Consider the following 17653-nt stretch of genomic DNA (forward strand, 5'->3'; position numbering starts at 1 on the left):
TGGAGAACTCCATGGACAGAGAAGCCTAGGGGACTACAGTCCATGGGGTCGCAAAGAGGCAGACACGACTGAACTGTACTTAAAACAATCAAGATGACATCACCAGACCACCAATGACCAGTTTCAAGATTGTCCGTCAGGATGACTATGCCATTTCTGCATGTAGCCCCCTCCACCTGTCTATAAAAGCTCTTGCTTCCTGCTTTTCCGGGGGGGGGGGGGGGGGCGGGGGGAGAGGTGAGAGTCTGCCTTTAGAGAGACATCTGCCTTCCCTGCCCCCAATGCCCTGGTGGCCGGCATCCAAAATCAAGCAAACTTTCCTTTCCATCAACCTGGCTTCTTCGTTAGCTTTTCAGCTGTGAGCAGTTGGACCCCAACTCTCGGTAACAGTTGTAACTATCCAAGGTTCTGATTCTTCAAATCCAATGAGGAAAGAAATCACGGTATTGAATGTTGGTCTCCTTTGTCCTGTCCAAAGTGAACTGTCATTTCCCTTCTCGTCCAAAATCATACCCACGTACAAAGCAGCCAGGGCCAGTCCTCTGACCTTGCAGAGGGTACTAGATATTCTAAATTGAGGTTCATGTGTGGAGCCCCCGAGTTAGGATTTTTAAAGGTGCCCTCTGCCCTTCAGTTTCCATCACATCTTCCCAGTGGAACACAGTAGCTGTTCTCCCACACGTGCACACAAACACACACACTTGTGACTTAAACTTTCCAGTGGTCTGGATTTCTGATCATTATAATAGTCTTCCATTGTTACAACAGCTCAAGATAAAAGACAAGTAAACATGACTTCACCTCCCCATGACACATCAGACATCGGTGACAAGTGAAGAAGAATCATCACATAAGGATTTATGCAGAAAGACAAGCATCATGGCAAGAGGACCAAAGCCAACTGCTGATTTTGAACTTTAAGCACCACTTGTAACTACAGCTCTGATTGTTTCTCAGATGTCTTCCAGTCGTCAATGGGAGCATAAATGGAAAACTGCAAGAATGACTCTAACAGGAAAACCCCACCCTGTCCTATCTCTGAAGCATCATCACCTGCAATTATTTATTGCTGTTTATAAACCTTCTAGAGAACAGAATGGCAACCCACTCCAGTGTTCTTGCCAGGAGAATTCCATGGACAGAGGAACCTGGGGGGCTACGGTCCATGGGGTCACAAAGAGTAGGACACAACTGAGCAACTCTTCTCATTTAGGAAATAGATATGCTTGTCTTTTTGTTTACACAATTTACTTCTTTATTGTGGTAAAGTATATATAACATAAAATTTACCATTTCAGTCATTCTATAGAATCTACATTTTCATGACATTAAGTACATTCATATTGTTATGCAGCCATACTATCATTCAACTACAGAATTCTTCATCTTCCCAAGCTGAAGCTCCGTACCTGTTAAACCCTAACTCCCCATTCCCTCCTCCGCCAGCCCTTGGTACTTTCTGTATCTAAGAACCTGACTATTCTAGGAAGCTCCTATAAGTGAACTCAAACATTTGCTCTCTGTGACTTTATCTCACTTAAACCATAATATCTTCAAGGTTCACCCGTGTTATCCCGTGTGTCCAAATTCCCTTCCTCTTTAAGGCTTATCCATTCACCTGCTGATGGATTCTTGGGGTGCTTCCACCTTCTGCTTGTTATGAACAGTGCTGCTGTGAACAGGAGGGTACAAGTTTCTGTTTACATGTGCCCTTCTTGAGCAGTGAGGATGAGGAAAGCTTAGGCTGATCTCTGATTATGCAGAGTTCAGTTATTTGCATTGTGAGATGTACATGCAATTCAATAAGTCTACTGAAGTGCAGATTGTTTTTTAAATTCACACTGGAAAATGAGCCCATCTGAAGCTCCTCCAGGACACGAAGCCTGAGAGAGATGTCGCCAAGATTCCCTCCCCATCCTTCTCTCTTCCTCTCCATTCCACACCTGCCTCTCGGGAGGAAACAGACATGCCCATGGCTCAGCAGGTCAAGAATCTGCCTGCAAGGCAGGAGACACCGGTTTGATCCCTGGGTCAGGAAGATCCCTTGGAGAAGGAAATGGCAACCCACTCCAGTATTCTTGCCTGGGAAATCCCATGGGCAGAGGAGCCTGGTGGGCTACAGTACATGGGGTCTCAAACACGACAGAGCTTGCATGCACTGCACCCTGCCCCCCTCCACCTTTGCTCTCAAGAGTACTTCGTCTTGATTTACAGTCCATCAGACACCTCACTCCTCCACAGCTTCCATCCTTGTAGAGTCAACCTCTCCCCTTTGGCTTCTTCTCAGGATATAAACATGCCCAAACTCCCCCGGTTCAAAGTCACCAACTGCATTAATTTCCCGTGGCCACAAAAAAGTAGGTGGCTTGAAACAACAGAAAAGTCTCCTCTTTCATTTCTGGAGGCCAGAGTCGGAAATTAAGGTGTCAGCAGGGCCGCCCTCCCTCCAGACACTCTAGGGGAGAATCCCACCTCACCCATCGGCTTCCAGGGGCTCCAGGTGTTCCTTGGCTTGTGGCCACATCACTCCACTCCCCAACCTTCCCACCACGTAGCCTTCTCTGCCTGTCCTTTTCTGTCTCTTATACTAATTGGCTTTGGAGCACACCCTACTCCAGAATGATTCCATCTTAATCCTTATCTGAATTATAGCTCCAAACTGGACTCTTGTTGTTGCTTAGTCACTGAGTCATGTCCAACTCTTTTGCGACCCAATAGACTATAGCCCACCAGGCTCCTCTGTCCATGGGATTTCCCAGGTAAGAATACTGGAGTGAGCTGAAATTAGACTCTTCTTACAAACAAAGTCATAGTCTGAGGTTCAGGTGTGCATGAATTTGAGAGCAACACCATTCAACGCTTGTAAATCCCAATTGCCAAGACCAATGGACATGGCTCAGTAGCTGTCTGCAGCAATTGTTTTGATTATTTAAAACAGAAATAGCCTTTTATTTCCTACAGATTTTTCAGATTATAGAGTCATTAAGGGAAAGTTTTGATGTAGAAAAATTGAAAGAAAGCGAAAACACCCGCAAACTTACAGCTCTTAGAGACTTACCTAAATTAACATTTTGGATGACATTCTTCTACACTCATTAATATAAGACAATATATGCAAAGTAAACTGTATATTTTATTATGTTTTTTCACTTAAACTATGGCATAGACAACATGCCACGTTGATAAACACACACATTCAATAAATAGATGCAGACGCTTGCTATGTGTCAGGCAGGTTTTCCAGAGCCTGAGATCTCATGGTGAATAAAACACACATAGATCTTTGCTCAGAAACTTCCTTTCGGACAGGGACAACCAATAATAAGATTATCAACATGGTAAATAACCTCCTTGAAGATGAAAAGTGCTGCAGAGAAAAACAAGCAGTAGCATAAGGAAGAGCAATGTGAGGAGGGAGTGGCGTGATTGAGACTTTTAAAAGAGGAGGCAAGCGCCTCATTAAGAAGGTGACTTCTGCACAAACAGTTGAAGACCCCCAAACACTGGAAAATCATTTTCAATGACCGCATAGTATTCCACTGGTTATACCTGCAACAGTATATTTATTTAACTGGTGCTCCATGGGTAGATATTTAAATTGTCTCTATTTTTTAACTATTATAGAAGAGGCTGCAATATCCCCTGCCTGAAAGTGAAAAATGAAAGTGAAAGTCGCTCAGTTGTGTCCAACTTTTTGTGACCCCATGGTCTATACAGTCCATGGAATTCTCCAGGCCAGAATACTGGAGTGGGTAGCCTTTCCCTTCTCCAGGGGATCTTCCCAACCCAGGGATTGAACCCAGGTCTCCGGCACTGCAGGAAGATTCTTTACCAGCTGAGCCACAGGGAAGCCCATGCCTGTGATATATAAATGTTGTAAAATTATTTTCTTAGGATAAATATCTAGACCCAGAATGGCTAATACACCTAATCATTTCTAAATTGTGAGAGCTACTGTCACCCTGTCCTCCAGGAAGACTTTGCCGGTTTATGCATCCAATAATATATGCAAATTCACAGTTCTACTGACCTGCCATGCACACAAACTCCACATACTGAATTTATGGTCTATTTTTAATGAAACTAACTTTAGAGTTTAAAAAATGTTATTATATTTGCACTGCTTTCACTTTGCCATGTTTGAACATATGCTCCTCAGCTCTGTGTATTTCTTCGTTTATAAATTCCTTATTTGCTTCCTTTGATCATTTTTTTTTTCCTATGGGGGTATTCATTGTTTTTGTAAATCGAGAACATTATGTGTGAAAATATTTTTCGTGGTTTATCTTCTTGCTTTATCTCTCAAACACATAATTTTTATGTTGGCAAAACATCAGCATCCCAAGATAGTTTTTGAGACCCCGTGGACTGTAGCCCACCAGGCTTCTCTGTCCATGGAATTTTTCAGGCAAAAATATTTGAGTGGGTTGCCATTTACTCCTCCTGGGGGATCATCCTGACCCAGGGGATCCAACACACGTCTCCTGCGTTGGCAGGTGGGTTCTCTACCACTGAGCCTCCTGGGAAGCCCACGAAAGAGGGAAAGGACGCGTCACTTTCCTCCAGCTGTCCCCATGGTGTGTGCGTCACACCTGCCACCTGGGTAGCCCTCCACCCCTCCCGTCTCCCATCCGTCCCTTCCTCAGGACCCTCTCTGGCTCCTCTCCTTCTGACTCCATTCTATAGTTGTTTTCCAGACTCTTGTCTTCTGTACCTCTACTCACACTGCAACCTCCCAGGGAAGAGAAAAGCTTTCACCATACCCATAGTTACACTTCCACGAGTACGTGCTGCTGCTGCTGCTGCTAAGTCACTTCAGTCGTATCTGACTCTGTGTGACATAGACGGCACAGACGGCAGCCCACCAGGCTTTGCCGTCCCTGGGGTTCTCCAGGCAAGAATATTGGAGTGGGTTGCCATTTCCCTCTCCTGACCACCTCCAAATCTAGAGCTTGGTCCGGTCCCTGATAAGCCTCATCCCCACACACTTGATTTCCCACAGGTGCAAGCACGTGCGTGCATGCTCAGTCATCCAACTCTTTGTGACCCCGTGGACTGTAGCCTGCCAGGCTCCTCTGTCCATGGGGATTCTCCAGGCAAGAATACTGGAGTGGGTTGTCATGCCCTCCTCCTGGGGATCTTCCCGACCCAGGGATCAAACCTGAGTCTCCTGCATTGGCAGGCGGATTCTTTACCACTGAGCCACCCGGGCACCCCACAGAAGCGAGCAGATACTTTCACTGGAAACATCATCCTCTGCCTCCAGGTCTCAACCATCCTGCCATCCCCCATCCTCCTGGCTGCTCCCCTCCGTGGCCACTAATCTCCAGATTATTTGAGTTTTGCTTCTTATTCAGCCTAGATCCATTGCCCCATCTTCACCCTCACGGCTGCTGCCTTAATTTAGCAGCGAACCATCTCTCTTTCTTACCAGCATCCTATTAACCCAGAGGTCAGTCAACTATAGCCCAGTGAGTCAAATCCAGCCTGCAGCCTCCCTCTGCACTGCCCATGAGCTAAAGATAATTTTATATTTTTAAAACAGTGTAAACAACTTTTAAACTTTTTTTTGATGTGGACTATTTTTTAACTCTTTATAGAATTTGTTACAATATTGCTTCTTTTTTATGTTTTGGGTTTTTGGCATCAAGGCATGTGGGATCTAGCTCCCCAACCAGGGATCAAACCTGCACCCCTTGCATTGGAAGGTGAAGGCTTAACCACTGGATTGCCAGGGGGAGGGGGAAAAAAAGAGTATGCAACGAAGATCTATGTTGTTTGCAAAATCTAAAGTACTTACCATTGGCCCTTTACAGAAAATATTCACAGACCTTTGCCTGCAATCTATACTTCATATCCACCCCTCCAGTGGTCTTGTTGCAGGAAGGGGGACCCCTTCCAAGGCCCAAAAGTGAGCTCTTGTTTAACACTCAGACATGAATTGCCCGAGGAGACACATGTGCTGAGAAAGCAAGAGATTTTATTGGGAAGGGGCACCCAGGCAGAGATCAGCAGGTTAAGGGAACCCAGGAGAACAGCTCTGCCACGTGGCTCGCACTCTCGGGTTTTATGGTGATGGGATTAGTTTCGAGTTGTCTTCGGCCAATCATTCTGACTCAGAGGCCTTCCTGGTGGTCACGCCCTGTTCAGCCAAGATGGACGCCAGCGAGAAGGATTCTGGGAGGTGGTTGGACACGTGGTGTCACCCTTTGACCTTTCCTGGACTCTCCCGGTTGGTGGTGGCAGCTTATTAGTTCCGTGCTCCTTACCAGGACCTCCTGTCGTAAAACAACTCATGCAAATGGTTACAATGGCGCCTGGCCAGGGTGGGCAGTTTCAGTCAGTGTGCTTCCCCTAACAGTCTCAGACCCACACACGTTCCGTATACCCACTGCTCCTCCCAGCACAAGCATCCCATGGGATTCACTCATGATTTCCTTAGAGTCGGGTGAAGCAAACATCCTCATTTCTACGTTACCAGACACTTGGGATGGGACACCTTCAGATCAAGTACTTGATCATTCCTTAGCTCCTTTGTGCTAAATTCCATCAGTCATATGCCAGGAGAGCCTCAACATTTTGTTTGAAAAATACCCTTTTTTTTCCCCTTCTGATGGTAAAAGTAATATAAAGTCATCCTAGAAAATTTGGAAAAAGTCAAAACTCTTTTAATATTTATTTATTTCCTGCCTAGGTCTTTGTTGTGGCACACAGGATCTTTGCTGTGGTATCCAGGCCTCTCTCTGGTCATGGCATGTGGGTGTTCCCTCTGTGGTTTGCAGAGCTCCGGCTCTCTAGTTGAGGCTCAGGCTCAGTAGTTGTGGTGTGTTCACTTAGTTGCCCCAGGGCATGTGGTGTTGTAGCCACGTTCCAGGAAACAAACTCACTCAGAAGGACAATGCAGATGGTGGAGTGCAGTTTATTACACCAGCGGGCCGAAGGCAGTCTCCTCTTAGCCAAGAAGCCCGACCAGTTTTTGTGAAAACCTTATATACTCTAAGTGTGCATCCCTAAATCCCCTGAAACTAGTCTGAACAAAGGAAAAGAAAGGTACAATCAAAGTTAACCCAAGGTGGAGTCCTGCTTTCAAGATGGAGCCTCTTCTGTCTGTTTCCTCCTTCAGTGGGATCTTAATTCCCCAACCAGGGATGAAACCTGCGTCCCCTGCACTGGAAGGAGGATTCTTTACCACTGGACCACCAGGGAAGTCCATAGAATATTTAAAAGGGAAATTAGAAGCCCCCTAAGCCCCCCTCTCAGAAGTTCCCTATTAATATCTGCGTGCATTTCCTTCCAGTCTTTGATTTGGTCTCTGCCTTTGAGATCCACCCTGTTTTTCTGTGGGATTTTCCCCCATGATAATAGAAATTCTCAAAGGGCTCCTTGAACACTCTCTTAGGCACCACAAGTTTCCCCCACAGAATTCGTGTAGTAGAATTGCTCATCAGAAGAACATTTCTACTGACCTGGAGCATCACAGCAGCCTCTGTCCACAAGCGAAGCCCCCAAAACTCAAGGTGATTCTAGTGGTTCTTCGACCAGGTCCTTTCCAGCTTGTAACTCAGTCATGTGTTGTTTCTTTGAGGTTCAAGTTCACCATCGGATTATTTTGCACCTTAGCTGCTGCTGCTAAGTCACTTCAGTCGTGTCCGACTCTGTGCGACGCCATAGACAGCAGCCCACCAGGCCCCCCTGTCCCTGGCTAGTTTAACGTTAATTAATCATCTTTCTAATGTCTTTCTGAGCTAAGTCACTCAGTCTTATCTGACTCTGTGACCCTATGGACTATAGCCCGCCAGGCTCCTCTGTCCATGGGATTCTCCAAGCAAGAAGACTGGAGTGGGTGGCCATTTCCTACTCCAGGGGATCTTCCCAACACAGGGACCCAACCCCCATCTCTCGCGTTTCCTGCATTGCAAGCAGATTCTTTACTACAAGCAGCACCGGGGAAGCCCATCTTTCTAAAAAGGAGAGAGAAAAAGAACGGGGAGAAGGGGTTGGCTTTTTCACACAGACCCACATTTACTCTGAAACAAAAGACAGAAAAGCAACTCGGGTCAAGGAAACCATCAAGATCCCGGGCCCCGCTCGGGTCATCCTTTTGCATGCTGCAAACTCACAGTTTGCAGAGAGTTGCACTACATCATCTCTGGGCAAGCCACGTGCCGGATGCGGAAGGACCGGGGCAGTGTTCTGACTGGCAGTCTGATGCGCATGCGCTTGACTGGGGCCCAGGGCAAGTGCCGGCAGGGCGGTGGTCCGGCTGAGAGGTTGGCGGGAGAAGTCCTTTGGGTCCCAGGCTGTGCAGGAACAGGAAGGATGGTCTGTTGTACCAGCCACAGCTGCAGCTCTCCCCGCTGAGCAGCTCAAATGCTCTTGCCAATGCAATTCACATCACCCCCTCAAATTCACACCTGGGATTCCAAGAAAGAAAGAAACGTTAAGAGCCATCATTAACATTCCTTTCTGTATTCCCCCCCACCCCTGTGCGTATTTGCATTCGTGCCCACAGGCGCTGAAGCAATGCTCTCAGCTCAGACCTGCCATGGCCCTCTCCCCTCCCCAGGCAGGGCAACCCGCTCCAGTATTCTTGCCTGTAGAATTCCATAGACTGAGGAGCCTGGCGGGCTAGTCCATAGGGTCTCAAAGAGTCGGAGACGACTGAAGCGACTGAACACACCTCCCCAACCTAGGGCTGCCTGCTTTTGCTCCGGACAGGGCCTTGAGGCTGGGCCACTCCACACCTGACTCTGACTCCTCCTGGCATCACTACTTACTTGACACTCTAGATTGAGTCTCCTCTATGCTCCAGATACTCTTACCTTCTATTGGCTTTTCCTAGTTTCTCACCTGTGTTCCTGTCCCCCACCAGGTGCTATTAAGCTTCCCATCCCATCTTCCCTGGGATGGATCTCACCTGCACACACTGCCTCACCTGGCTGAGGCTGTCACATAGTCCAGGCTCGTACGACTCACCCACTACAGGCCAATAAGTCAGGAGATGAGTTGTGGGAGCAAGGAATAGTGAGTTTATTTGGAAAAGCAGCAGACTGAGAAGATGATGGACTAGTGTCCCAAAGCACCATCTAACCCAAGTCAGAGTTCGGATTTATTTTATACTGAAAGTGGAGGGAGCGTGGTTGGTTGTTGCAAACGTCTTGGTGTCGGAATCCTTTGCTGTTGCCGCTGTTTGTATCGGTCCAGTCATGATGATCCTAGAAAGCTCCAACAAGACAGACGTTATTCTCAGTTCTACAACTTTTGATCTCTAGATCAATGAGCATTACACCTTTAAAGGTCAGAGCTTTGAGAATGGGCTACCCTGTGTATTTCAGGCTATGGGCAACATTCTTAGCTTGTAGCAAAAGCAATTGAATCCAAAGGATAAAGTAAAAGAAACCAGTGCAACGTGGAGTCAGATTTGTTCTTCCCTACTTCAAGGCCACCTTTCCATTCCACTCCCTGGACCTTTAGCTTTCTCTGCTCCCATTTTTGTTCGTTTTTAAAAGGCACTTAAGTAGCATATGCATTGACACTTTTTTCCCTGACACACGACACAGACATTCGATTAACCACATGCTAGTTCATTACGGTGTCAACTGAAAAAACGAAAAACAGCACAACCTTAAGGCTAAGAGTTATGTTTTATTCAGAGGGCCGACTGAGAACTTCAAGCCCGGGAGGCAGTATCTCAAGTAACCCTGAGAGAACCACTCCAAGGAGGTGAGGAGTGGGACCTAGAATATGGACGAGTTTCGCAACAAAGGGCATATAATAGGGGGGAAAAAAAGATGACAGTTAATAAATGAAAACTAGATATCTCAAGCTCAGGAATTGAGTACTTTTCTACAAATGGGAAAATGCAAGCGTCTGAGCTTACTGAAATCATTCCTTTGACGTTCTCCTCAGCTGTCTGGGAACAGGAACCTGTGTTTCACATCCTGAGTTTCTGCAGGGCTCCCTGTGGGGAGTGGTCACAATTTGATGGCTGCTAGATGACGAGTATTCTTTGTTTCCTTCCTGAGTTCCCTCAGGGCTCACCGTTGGAGGGCTGCAATTGCTGCTGACCGTGACATTCTTTGTTTACTGACAAGGCAGGCAATATTTTATTTCTCGCTAGATACTGTTAAAAAACAAAACTCAGCTGAGTACCTTTGAAGATCAAATTGGCTTTATTCAACAATGCACAAACTAGGCAGCATCCTATTTAGCAGACAGACACTAAGGGTTCTGTACAAACTGGATGATTTTTAAAGGTCTAAGGGGATGGGATAAGAAGTCGTAAACAATAAAGGATTATGTCAGGCAAGATCACCTGCTTTACGGGGAAAGTAGGGGTCCCTGTGGGAGATTACCTCATCTGTGGCTGGGAAATTCCAGACTGACTGGTAAAAGGTCACATTTCTGGAGGGACTGAACCTGGGGTTAGGATAGGTGTTCAGTCTGCCTTGGCTGATACAGAGCTTAGCACAAGGGACTCCATGTGGGGAGGCCCTTGTTTCTTTTCAACAACATCAAACCCAACACCCTGTCTTCACTCTCTTCCTCTCTCCCGGCTTTTTCCCCACATCAGCCCTCCGAGAACTCTTCTCTCTCTTTATCCATGTCAGTACCGATGCCCATAGCATTAGAGAGAAGGCTCAAGTCAAAATGTGCACCTGTTTAAACACAATTATTTTTGTTTCTGGTTAGATGGCAGCTTTCTGCCACCAGCTGGGGACCCAGGCCCCTCCATCTCGTGATTCCATCATCCATCCTACAAGGGGCAAGACCAGAGGAGGGGGGCATACCAATTATTTAAGACCTTGGCCCAGCAGGGCACACCCACTCCTAGTGGGCCAGAACTGGGTGCGTGGATGCCCCTCCATGCAAAGGAAGCTGGGAAATGTGACCCAGTCCTGAGCTAGGAAAAGGGGGAAAGTGGGTTTGTAGGATCAACTGGCAGGCTCCCAGGACTGCCCAGAGCAGTTACCTCTGTTCGTGTAGGTCCAGAAACTCACTGACCATTCAAACAGGATGGTTACAAATGAGCCAGAAGAGGGAGAAGACAGCTTCGAACTGGGGGCTGAGGTGAGTGTAGGTTCCCTCCATGACATGTGAACGTGTGGAAGATCAAAGAAAACTGTTGCTGTTGTTGTTGAGTTGCTAAGTCATGCCCGACTCTTTCCTGACCCCATGGACTATATCCCACCAGGCTCCTCTTGTCCTTAGGATTTCCCAGGCAAGAATACTGGAGTGAGTTTTGCCATTTCCTTCTCCAGGGGATCTTCCCAACCCAGGGATCAAACCCACGTCTCCTGCATTGACAGGTGGCTTCTTTACCATCGGAGCCACCAGGGAAGCCAGAAAACTGCTAAGAGTCAGCTAATCTAACAAAGCCACCCTCTTCCACCTCAACACTCAGGGAAACAAGACCCCAGGGTGACTCTGTATAGGCAGAGAGCTCCCCACCTGGGGCCAAGGTCAGACCACACTCCAGGTCTCCAGACAAGAGTGCCCAGCCTGGCTGATTTTGAACTGAGTTCAGCCCACATGAAGTCAGAGTTAGAGACTCCATCTCGGGCAAAATTAGCAATGAGAGCTCAGACATGAAAACCCCTGCATCAAACACCCTGCCTTGCATGGGATGCTGGCAGTGAGCAGGGACATTGCCCATGACTTCCATCCAGATCCCCCAACACCATCCACCCTGTCCTAGTCTCAGCTGCTTCCTTTGACTCTTGTCCTGGTATCTGTTCTGTTCTAAGAGGAAAAAAGACAAGGCTCCTCCTCTACAAATGAAGAGTTACTGAGGGCAGATATCTAAACGTCAAAATGATCTTGCCAAACATTGGACTCACAGACCAGATGCTGCTTCTTCCTTGTGCTGAAAAATAAAAATAGATCCATGGGATTGATTATTAAGGAAACTATCCAACCATGAGCAAGGTTAATCCATAAGATAAGTTGGTACCACTCGAGTCCCATCCCCAGCTGCTTGCTTATTCAGATAAATGCATTCTCAACAGTTTTTCTCCTTTAACCAAGGGGAGAAAAGGCACCCCAGAGTCAAATGACACAGAACACAAGCCTGAGGGAAGAAACTGCTTCTAAAACTTTCAGAAAGCTTTAAAATTATTGGCTGAACAAGAAATTTCACACAGTGGTTTATATGTGTTTCATAGCAACATCAATTCTAAATGTCCCCTTGCACTCGGATTCCAGGAGAGTCTTCCTAATGCTCCGTCATCAGATGATTGTACCAACGCATTAATCATGAAGGCCAGCAGAAAGAGTACAACCACAAGCCAAAACGGCAGATGTTAAATGTTGAGGCAGAAACCAAATCAAATACGTAAACATATAGAAAGAGAAAGACATGCCCCACAGTGCTTTTAACCTTGGCATCGCCTTAGGGTAAAATGCATGCATGTGAAAGTCACTCAGTCATGTTCAACTCTTTGCCACCCCATGGACTGTAACAGTCCATGGAATTCCACAGGCCAGAATACTGGAGTGGGTTGCCATGCCCTCTTTCAGGGGATCTTCCCAACCCAGGGATAGAACCCAGGTCTCTCACATTGCAGGCAGATTCTTTACCAGCTGAGCCATAAGGGAAGCCCAAGAATGGAGTAGGTAGCCTATCCCTTCTCCAGGGGATCTTCCCAACCCAGGAGTCCAACTGGGGTCTCCTACATCGCAGGCGGATTCTTTACCAGCTGAGCTATCACGGAAGCTCATACTTACCAATAAAAACGAGAATTTTTTCTACTCTGAAATTTGACTGACAATTTAAAGAGTTCACTCAAAATTCTTGCCCCTAAAATCAAGGAGAGTAGCAAAGGGACAATAAAAAGGAATGTTTATTACATGTCTGTTTCATGTAGGCAGATATCATGCACGTGGTTTTGTTTAACTTTATAATAACCCTATGAATGGGCTATCATGATGACCGTTTTGTACATGTGAAAACTGTGGATCAGTCAATGAATTCTAATAGTCTATTGGTCTACTCAGGCTGCCCTAACAGAACCCTACAGACTGGAGGGCTTAAACAGCAGCAATTTATTTTCTCACAGTTCTGGGGGCTGGAAGTTTAAGACCAAGGTGCCAGCAGGATTGGTTTCTGGTGCCCTCAATCGGTTTGGAAGACCTTTCTTCCTGCCTCCTCTCTGTGTCCTCACATGGCCTTTCTCCGAAAACACAGCCCCGGTGTCTCTTCATTTCAGTAAAAGAGCACAAGTCCTTTTGGATTCGGGCTTCACCCTTTTGCACTAATTTAACCTTAATTATGTCCTCAGAGGACCCATCTCTACAATCCGTAACATCACGACCAGGAGCCCACAGCCACTGAGTGGTAGCACCAAGGCTGTCTGGATCGAAACATTTCTTTATCCGGAGTGTGCTGTTTCTCACATACCACAGCATCTCAGAGAGAGCCAGGAGACACCCTGCTGTCAGAGCCGACTCTTAGAACTTGCTGGCAGGGAGACACTTTCACAGCAGTGAGCCTTGTCCTGATGGGAAGTGTGGTAAAGTCCTTACACAAGCTAGATCACAGGGCACAGGCAGATGACGCTCCCCCCAAAAGAGGCTTCATCTGCTCTGATAGGAGCTGCACAAATGGTCCAATGATGCTCGGTCGTCTACCACACTGCCAACCACCAAGGGGGTTTCCAGGACCCTCAGAGAGCCAGCGGTTCATTTGGTTTTTCTTTTCTTTTCTCCAAACCACCAGCTAATGTCCTAGAGGGTGACTCCATGGACCAGGACGTTGAGAGCCCCGTGGCCATTCACCAGCCAAAGTTGCCTAAGCAGGCCAGGGACGACCTGCCGAGACACATCAGCCGGGACCGGACCAAAAGGAAAATCCAGAGGTACGTGCGGAAAGACGGAAAGTGCAACGTGCACCACGGCAACGTGAGGGAAACCTACCGCTACCTGACCGACATCTTCACCACCTTGGTGGACCTCAAGTGGAGGTTCAACCTGCTCATCTTCGTCATGGTCTACACCGTGACGTGGCTCTTTTTCGGGATGATCTGGTGGCTAATTGCATACATCCGAGGAGACATGGACCACATAGAGGACCCGTCGTGGACTCCATGCGTCACCAACCTCAACGGGTTCGTCTCTGCTTTTTTATTCTCCATAGAGACAGAAACCACCATCGGTTATGGCTACCGGGTCATCACGGACAAGTGCCCGGAGGGCATCATCCTCCTCCTCATCCAGTCAGTGTTGGGGTCCATTGTCAACGCTTTCATGGTGGGGTGCATGTTTGTTAAAATATCGCAGCCCAAGAAGAGGGCGGAGACCCTGGTTTTTTCCACGCACGCGGTGATCTCCATGCGGGATGGGAAACTGTGCCTGATGTTTCGGGTGGGGGATCTGAGGAATTCCCACATCGTGGAGGCTTCCATCAGAGCCAAGCTGATTAAATCCAAACAGACCTCGGAAGGGGAGTTCATCCCTCTGAACCAGACGGACATCAACGTCGGGTATTACACGGGGGATGACCGTCTGTTTCTGGTGTCTCCACTCATCATCAGCCACGAAATTAACCAGCAGAGTCCTTTCTGGGAGATCTCCAAAGCCCAACTGCCCAAAGAGGAACTGGAAATTGTGGTCATCCTGGAAGGAATGGTGGAAGCTACAGGTAAGGCATTCCCGCTCTGGAGTGTCTGGGGATGGATGTTCATGTTAAGCCGGACTTCAAATCCTTACTCATGACAAGATGTGGAAAACCAAACCTCCCTCACTATTAGATGTCACCTCTTTATTCATGAAATAGTACGTAGCCTCTTACCTTAAGGATGTCCACCAAGAAGTCTAACCGTTTAGCTTTAAAAAAAAAAAAAAAAAAAAACCCTTGGGAAAATAAATTAATAATTTTTAAAAACACCTCTTAATATATTTTAAATTTTCAAACATTTACTTAAATGAAAATTTGATCTCCCTCTAAAGCAATTTTATGTGGTTTTAAAGCATTGTTTAGTTTGTATAACTTGAGGCTATTTATTGCCAAGACAGGAAGAAGAAGTTAAGCCTTTCAAAAGAAAACCTGACAAATTGCTTTAATAAAAATGCCATTTTGCCCCTTCTTTGGGAGTCATTTGCAAGACCCACAGCCTTGGCTTTTCTTTTACATCAAGTGGGAATTTGGTGTCTTTTCTCTATACTCTAACTGCCACACCTCCTGTAGACCCAGTAAATAACTCAAGCAGAAAAGAATAAAAATTGAGACCCACTCACCATAGTCCTATCGGCCCTTCTGCTGTGAACAGCTAGTTGTTGGAATATTTTAACCAAGATAATCTCTTCTAAAAATAGAGAAATGGTCTGTTTTTATTGACGTCTTCACTCACATCTTTTCATATGTCTTACACATCCCAGCCGCAAAGGAGGTCCTTCCATATTCATCTGTAATGTTGTATGAAATAGAGTCATAACCCCTGACCTAAGCTAATAGTGTCCCATAGGATGAGCATAAAGTAGAACACTAATCCACACATTGCTTTACTGCCTTCTGAGTTATCGATTTTAGCCTTGGGATGCTCTTTAGTTGTACAATCGGCCCTTCTATGCTTTGAGGTCTTCAACTTGAGGCTGAGGGTAGGTTTACACAATCTGAAAATGCGTGGCCACTGGCCAGACTCCAGACTCTTCGTCTACCCATAACTTGAGCTCGGTCATCCATCCAGTGAAAGTCACTGGTGCCATGTCTCTGCCTCCCTGGACCCAACAGGCAAGGTCATTACCTCTAACAAATTTCTCTTAAGGTGGTAAAACCTTCGGCAGTAGATTTTTTTTAATGCTGCAAGGATGAAAAGGTGAGTAAAAGGCATTGCATAAACTGTGCTCCTTTGCATGAGACAAAAGGAACGTCTAAAATAAAATAATTATTGTGAAATGCTAAATAAGTGCTATACAGGTGCACAGGGCTCTCTGTACCCTGAGTAACTGACTTTGGGGCACACTGGTGAGGCAATAGTTCTGTGGGAGGAAGGGAGAGGGGGAGGAGGAGAGCAGGGAGGAGGAGAGCGGGGAGGAGCCTGGATCAGGGAAGAGGGGAGGGAAAACCGACTCAAACGGAGCTCCTCAGTTCCCAAGGACCAGAAACTTCCTCCCCGGCCAAGCACAGGGACTCTGGGTCCCCCTAGTGGTGGCCATTGAGATACAGCCTCTGGCTGCACAAACTGACCACTGGGGATGCAGTTTTAATATTTGATTTCTCGCTATAAACTCTCCCAAAAGGACAGGAGGGAGGAAAATGGGCAAGCTTCGTTCTCCTCCCATCTCTGAGCCCCAGAAGCAAAATCCAGTGGAGTGGTACCATCTGGTTACTGGTGTTAATTCGAACTTCAAATTGCAGGAGCAGTGTTTCCTCAGATCAAAGCCCAATCTCGAAAGATAAACAAATGCGGAATAAGGAACTTATCTTTGTGTTGTCCCTGAGTCGGAATCCTCCCCAGGGCATGCCGTGTCCTTCTGATGACAGCTTGTAATGAGTGAGCCTTTCCAACCAGAGGACCGTCCCTTTGTTGGTAATTAATAGTGACACTTGCCTCTGAGCATCGGTGGCCTTTCTGCTGCTGCTTTAGAGAAAACTGGGTGTTTGCCAGCAAAAAGGAATCAACACACCCCTGTTCCTGGGAAAAGGCAACTGCTATCAACTTTCTAAAAATAATAACAATAATTTTCTAATTTCTCAAAAATAGAGGGAGAAGGTGTGCTGTAGAAAGTTCTGGGTTTTTCTAGAAGCTAGACATCTCTTGGTTTTTCTCTTGACAGGATTTGCACAGTTCAGTCTTTCCAGCACGTCTGATCTCTTAAACTTCAGGGGGACACTTTTTTCTTTGTGAATGAAAAGCACAATTGGGATTTATGGGTATGAAACAGGCCTTTGGGAAGGACTCCCTGGTGGCTCAGACAGTAAAGCATCTGCCTGCAATGCAGGAGACATGGGCTTGATCCCTGGGTCGGGAAGATCCCCTGGAGAAGGAAATGGCAACCCACTCCAGTACTCTTGCCTGGAAAACCCCATGGATGGAGGAGTCTGGTAGGCTACAGTCCATGGGATCTCAAAGAGTCCGAGAGGATTGAGCGACTTCACTTTCACTTTGGGGAAGGAAAGATGCTTCAGTGAACCAGAGCCACAGGAAAAAAATTAATGTGGACCAAATGCACACTGAGGAAAACAAATTCACAAAGATCTCTTTATTCATTGGAGGGCTAGATGGGAAATTAGGAGCCATGGAAACCCAAGCTGACTCAAAACAGCCTCTGCTTGACTCCAGCTTTGTTTCAAGTCTGTCTCAGTTGACCTTAAACTACTGTCCATGACCTCCATTAAGGGGCTTCTCACTGAGGCCCATTTCAAGGACAAGCCCCATCAGCAACACCTCTGCACCCTTGAAGCAATGCCCTCTTCCTGTCTTGCACGGTGTGGTATCTTCTGGAGATCCGAGCTACTGAGCAGTAGGCTGAGAAGACCAGTCCTTCAGACGGCTGGGGGCTCAGGCTCAGCACAGGTCAGCCAGTGACCCACAGTAAATATCCCATCCCCGAGCTCGCTGCCCCCAGCCTGCTTCATCACATCACTCAGGGTCAGGCTCATCTTTAGAAATGGCAGGTCAGCTCCTGGAAGGCAAGCGGCTGAGTCTTGCCCCCC

The 17653-nt window shown here is 46.9% G+C and overlaps 1 protein-coding gene across 1 annotated transcript in view; it reads left to right on the forward strand.

Moving 5' to 3' along the window:
• The first annotated feature begins 13740 nt into the window (after window positions 1-13740).
• KCNJ6 (potassium inwardly-rectifying channel, subfamily J, member 6) overlaps window positions 13741-17653 on the forward strand; it is a 92193-nt gene continuing 88280 nt past the window's right edge. Inside the window, exon 1 of the mRNA XM_010834822.1 lies at window positions 13741-14638. Coding sequence (XP_010833124.1) covers window positions 13741-14638 — 898 coding nt within the window. The remainder of the gene's footprint in view (window positions 14639-17653) is intronic.

Source organism: Bison bison, unplaced genomic scaffold (genome assembly GCF_000754665.1).
Source record: "Bison bison bison isolate TAMUID 2011002044 unplaced genomic scaffold, Bison_UMD1.0 scf7180017864037, whole genome shotgun sequence".
Lineage (NCBI taxonomy): Eukaryota > Metazoa > Chordata > Mammalia > Artiodactyla > Bovidae > Bison > Bison bison.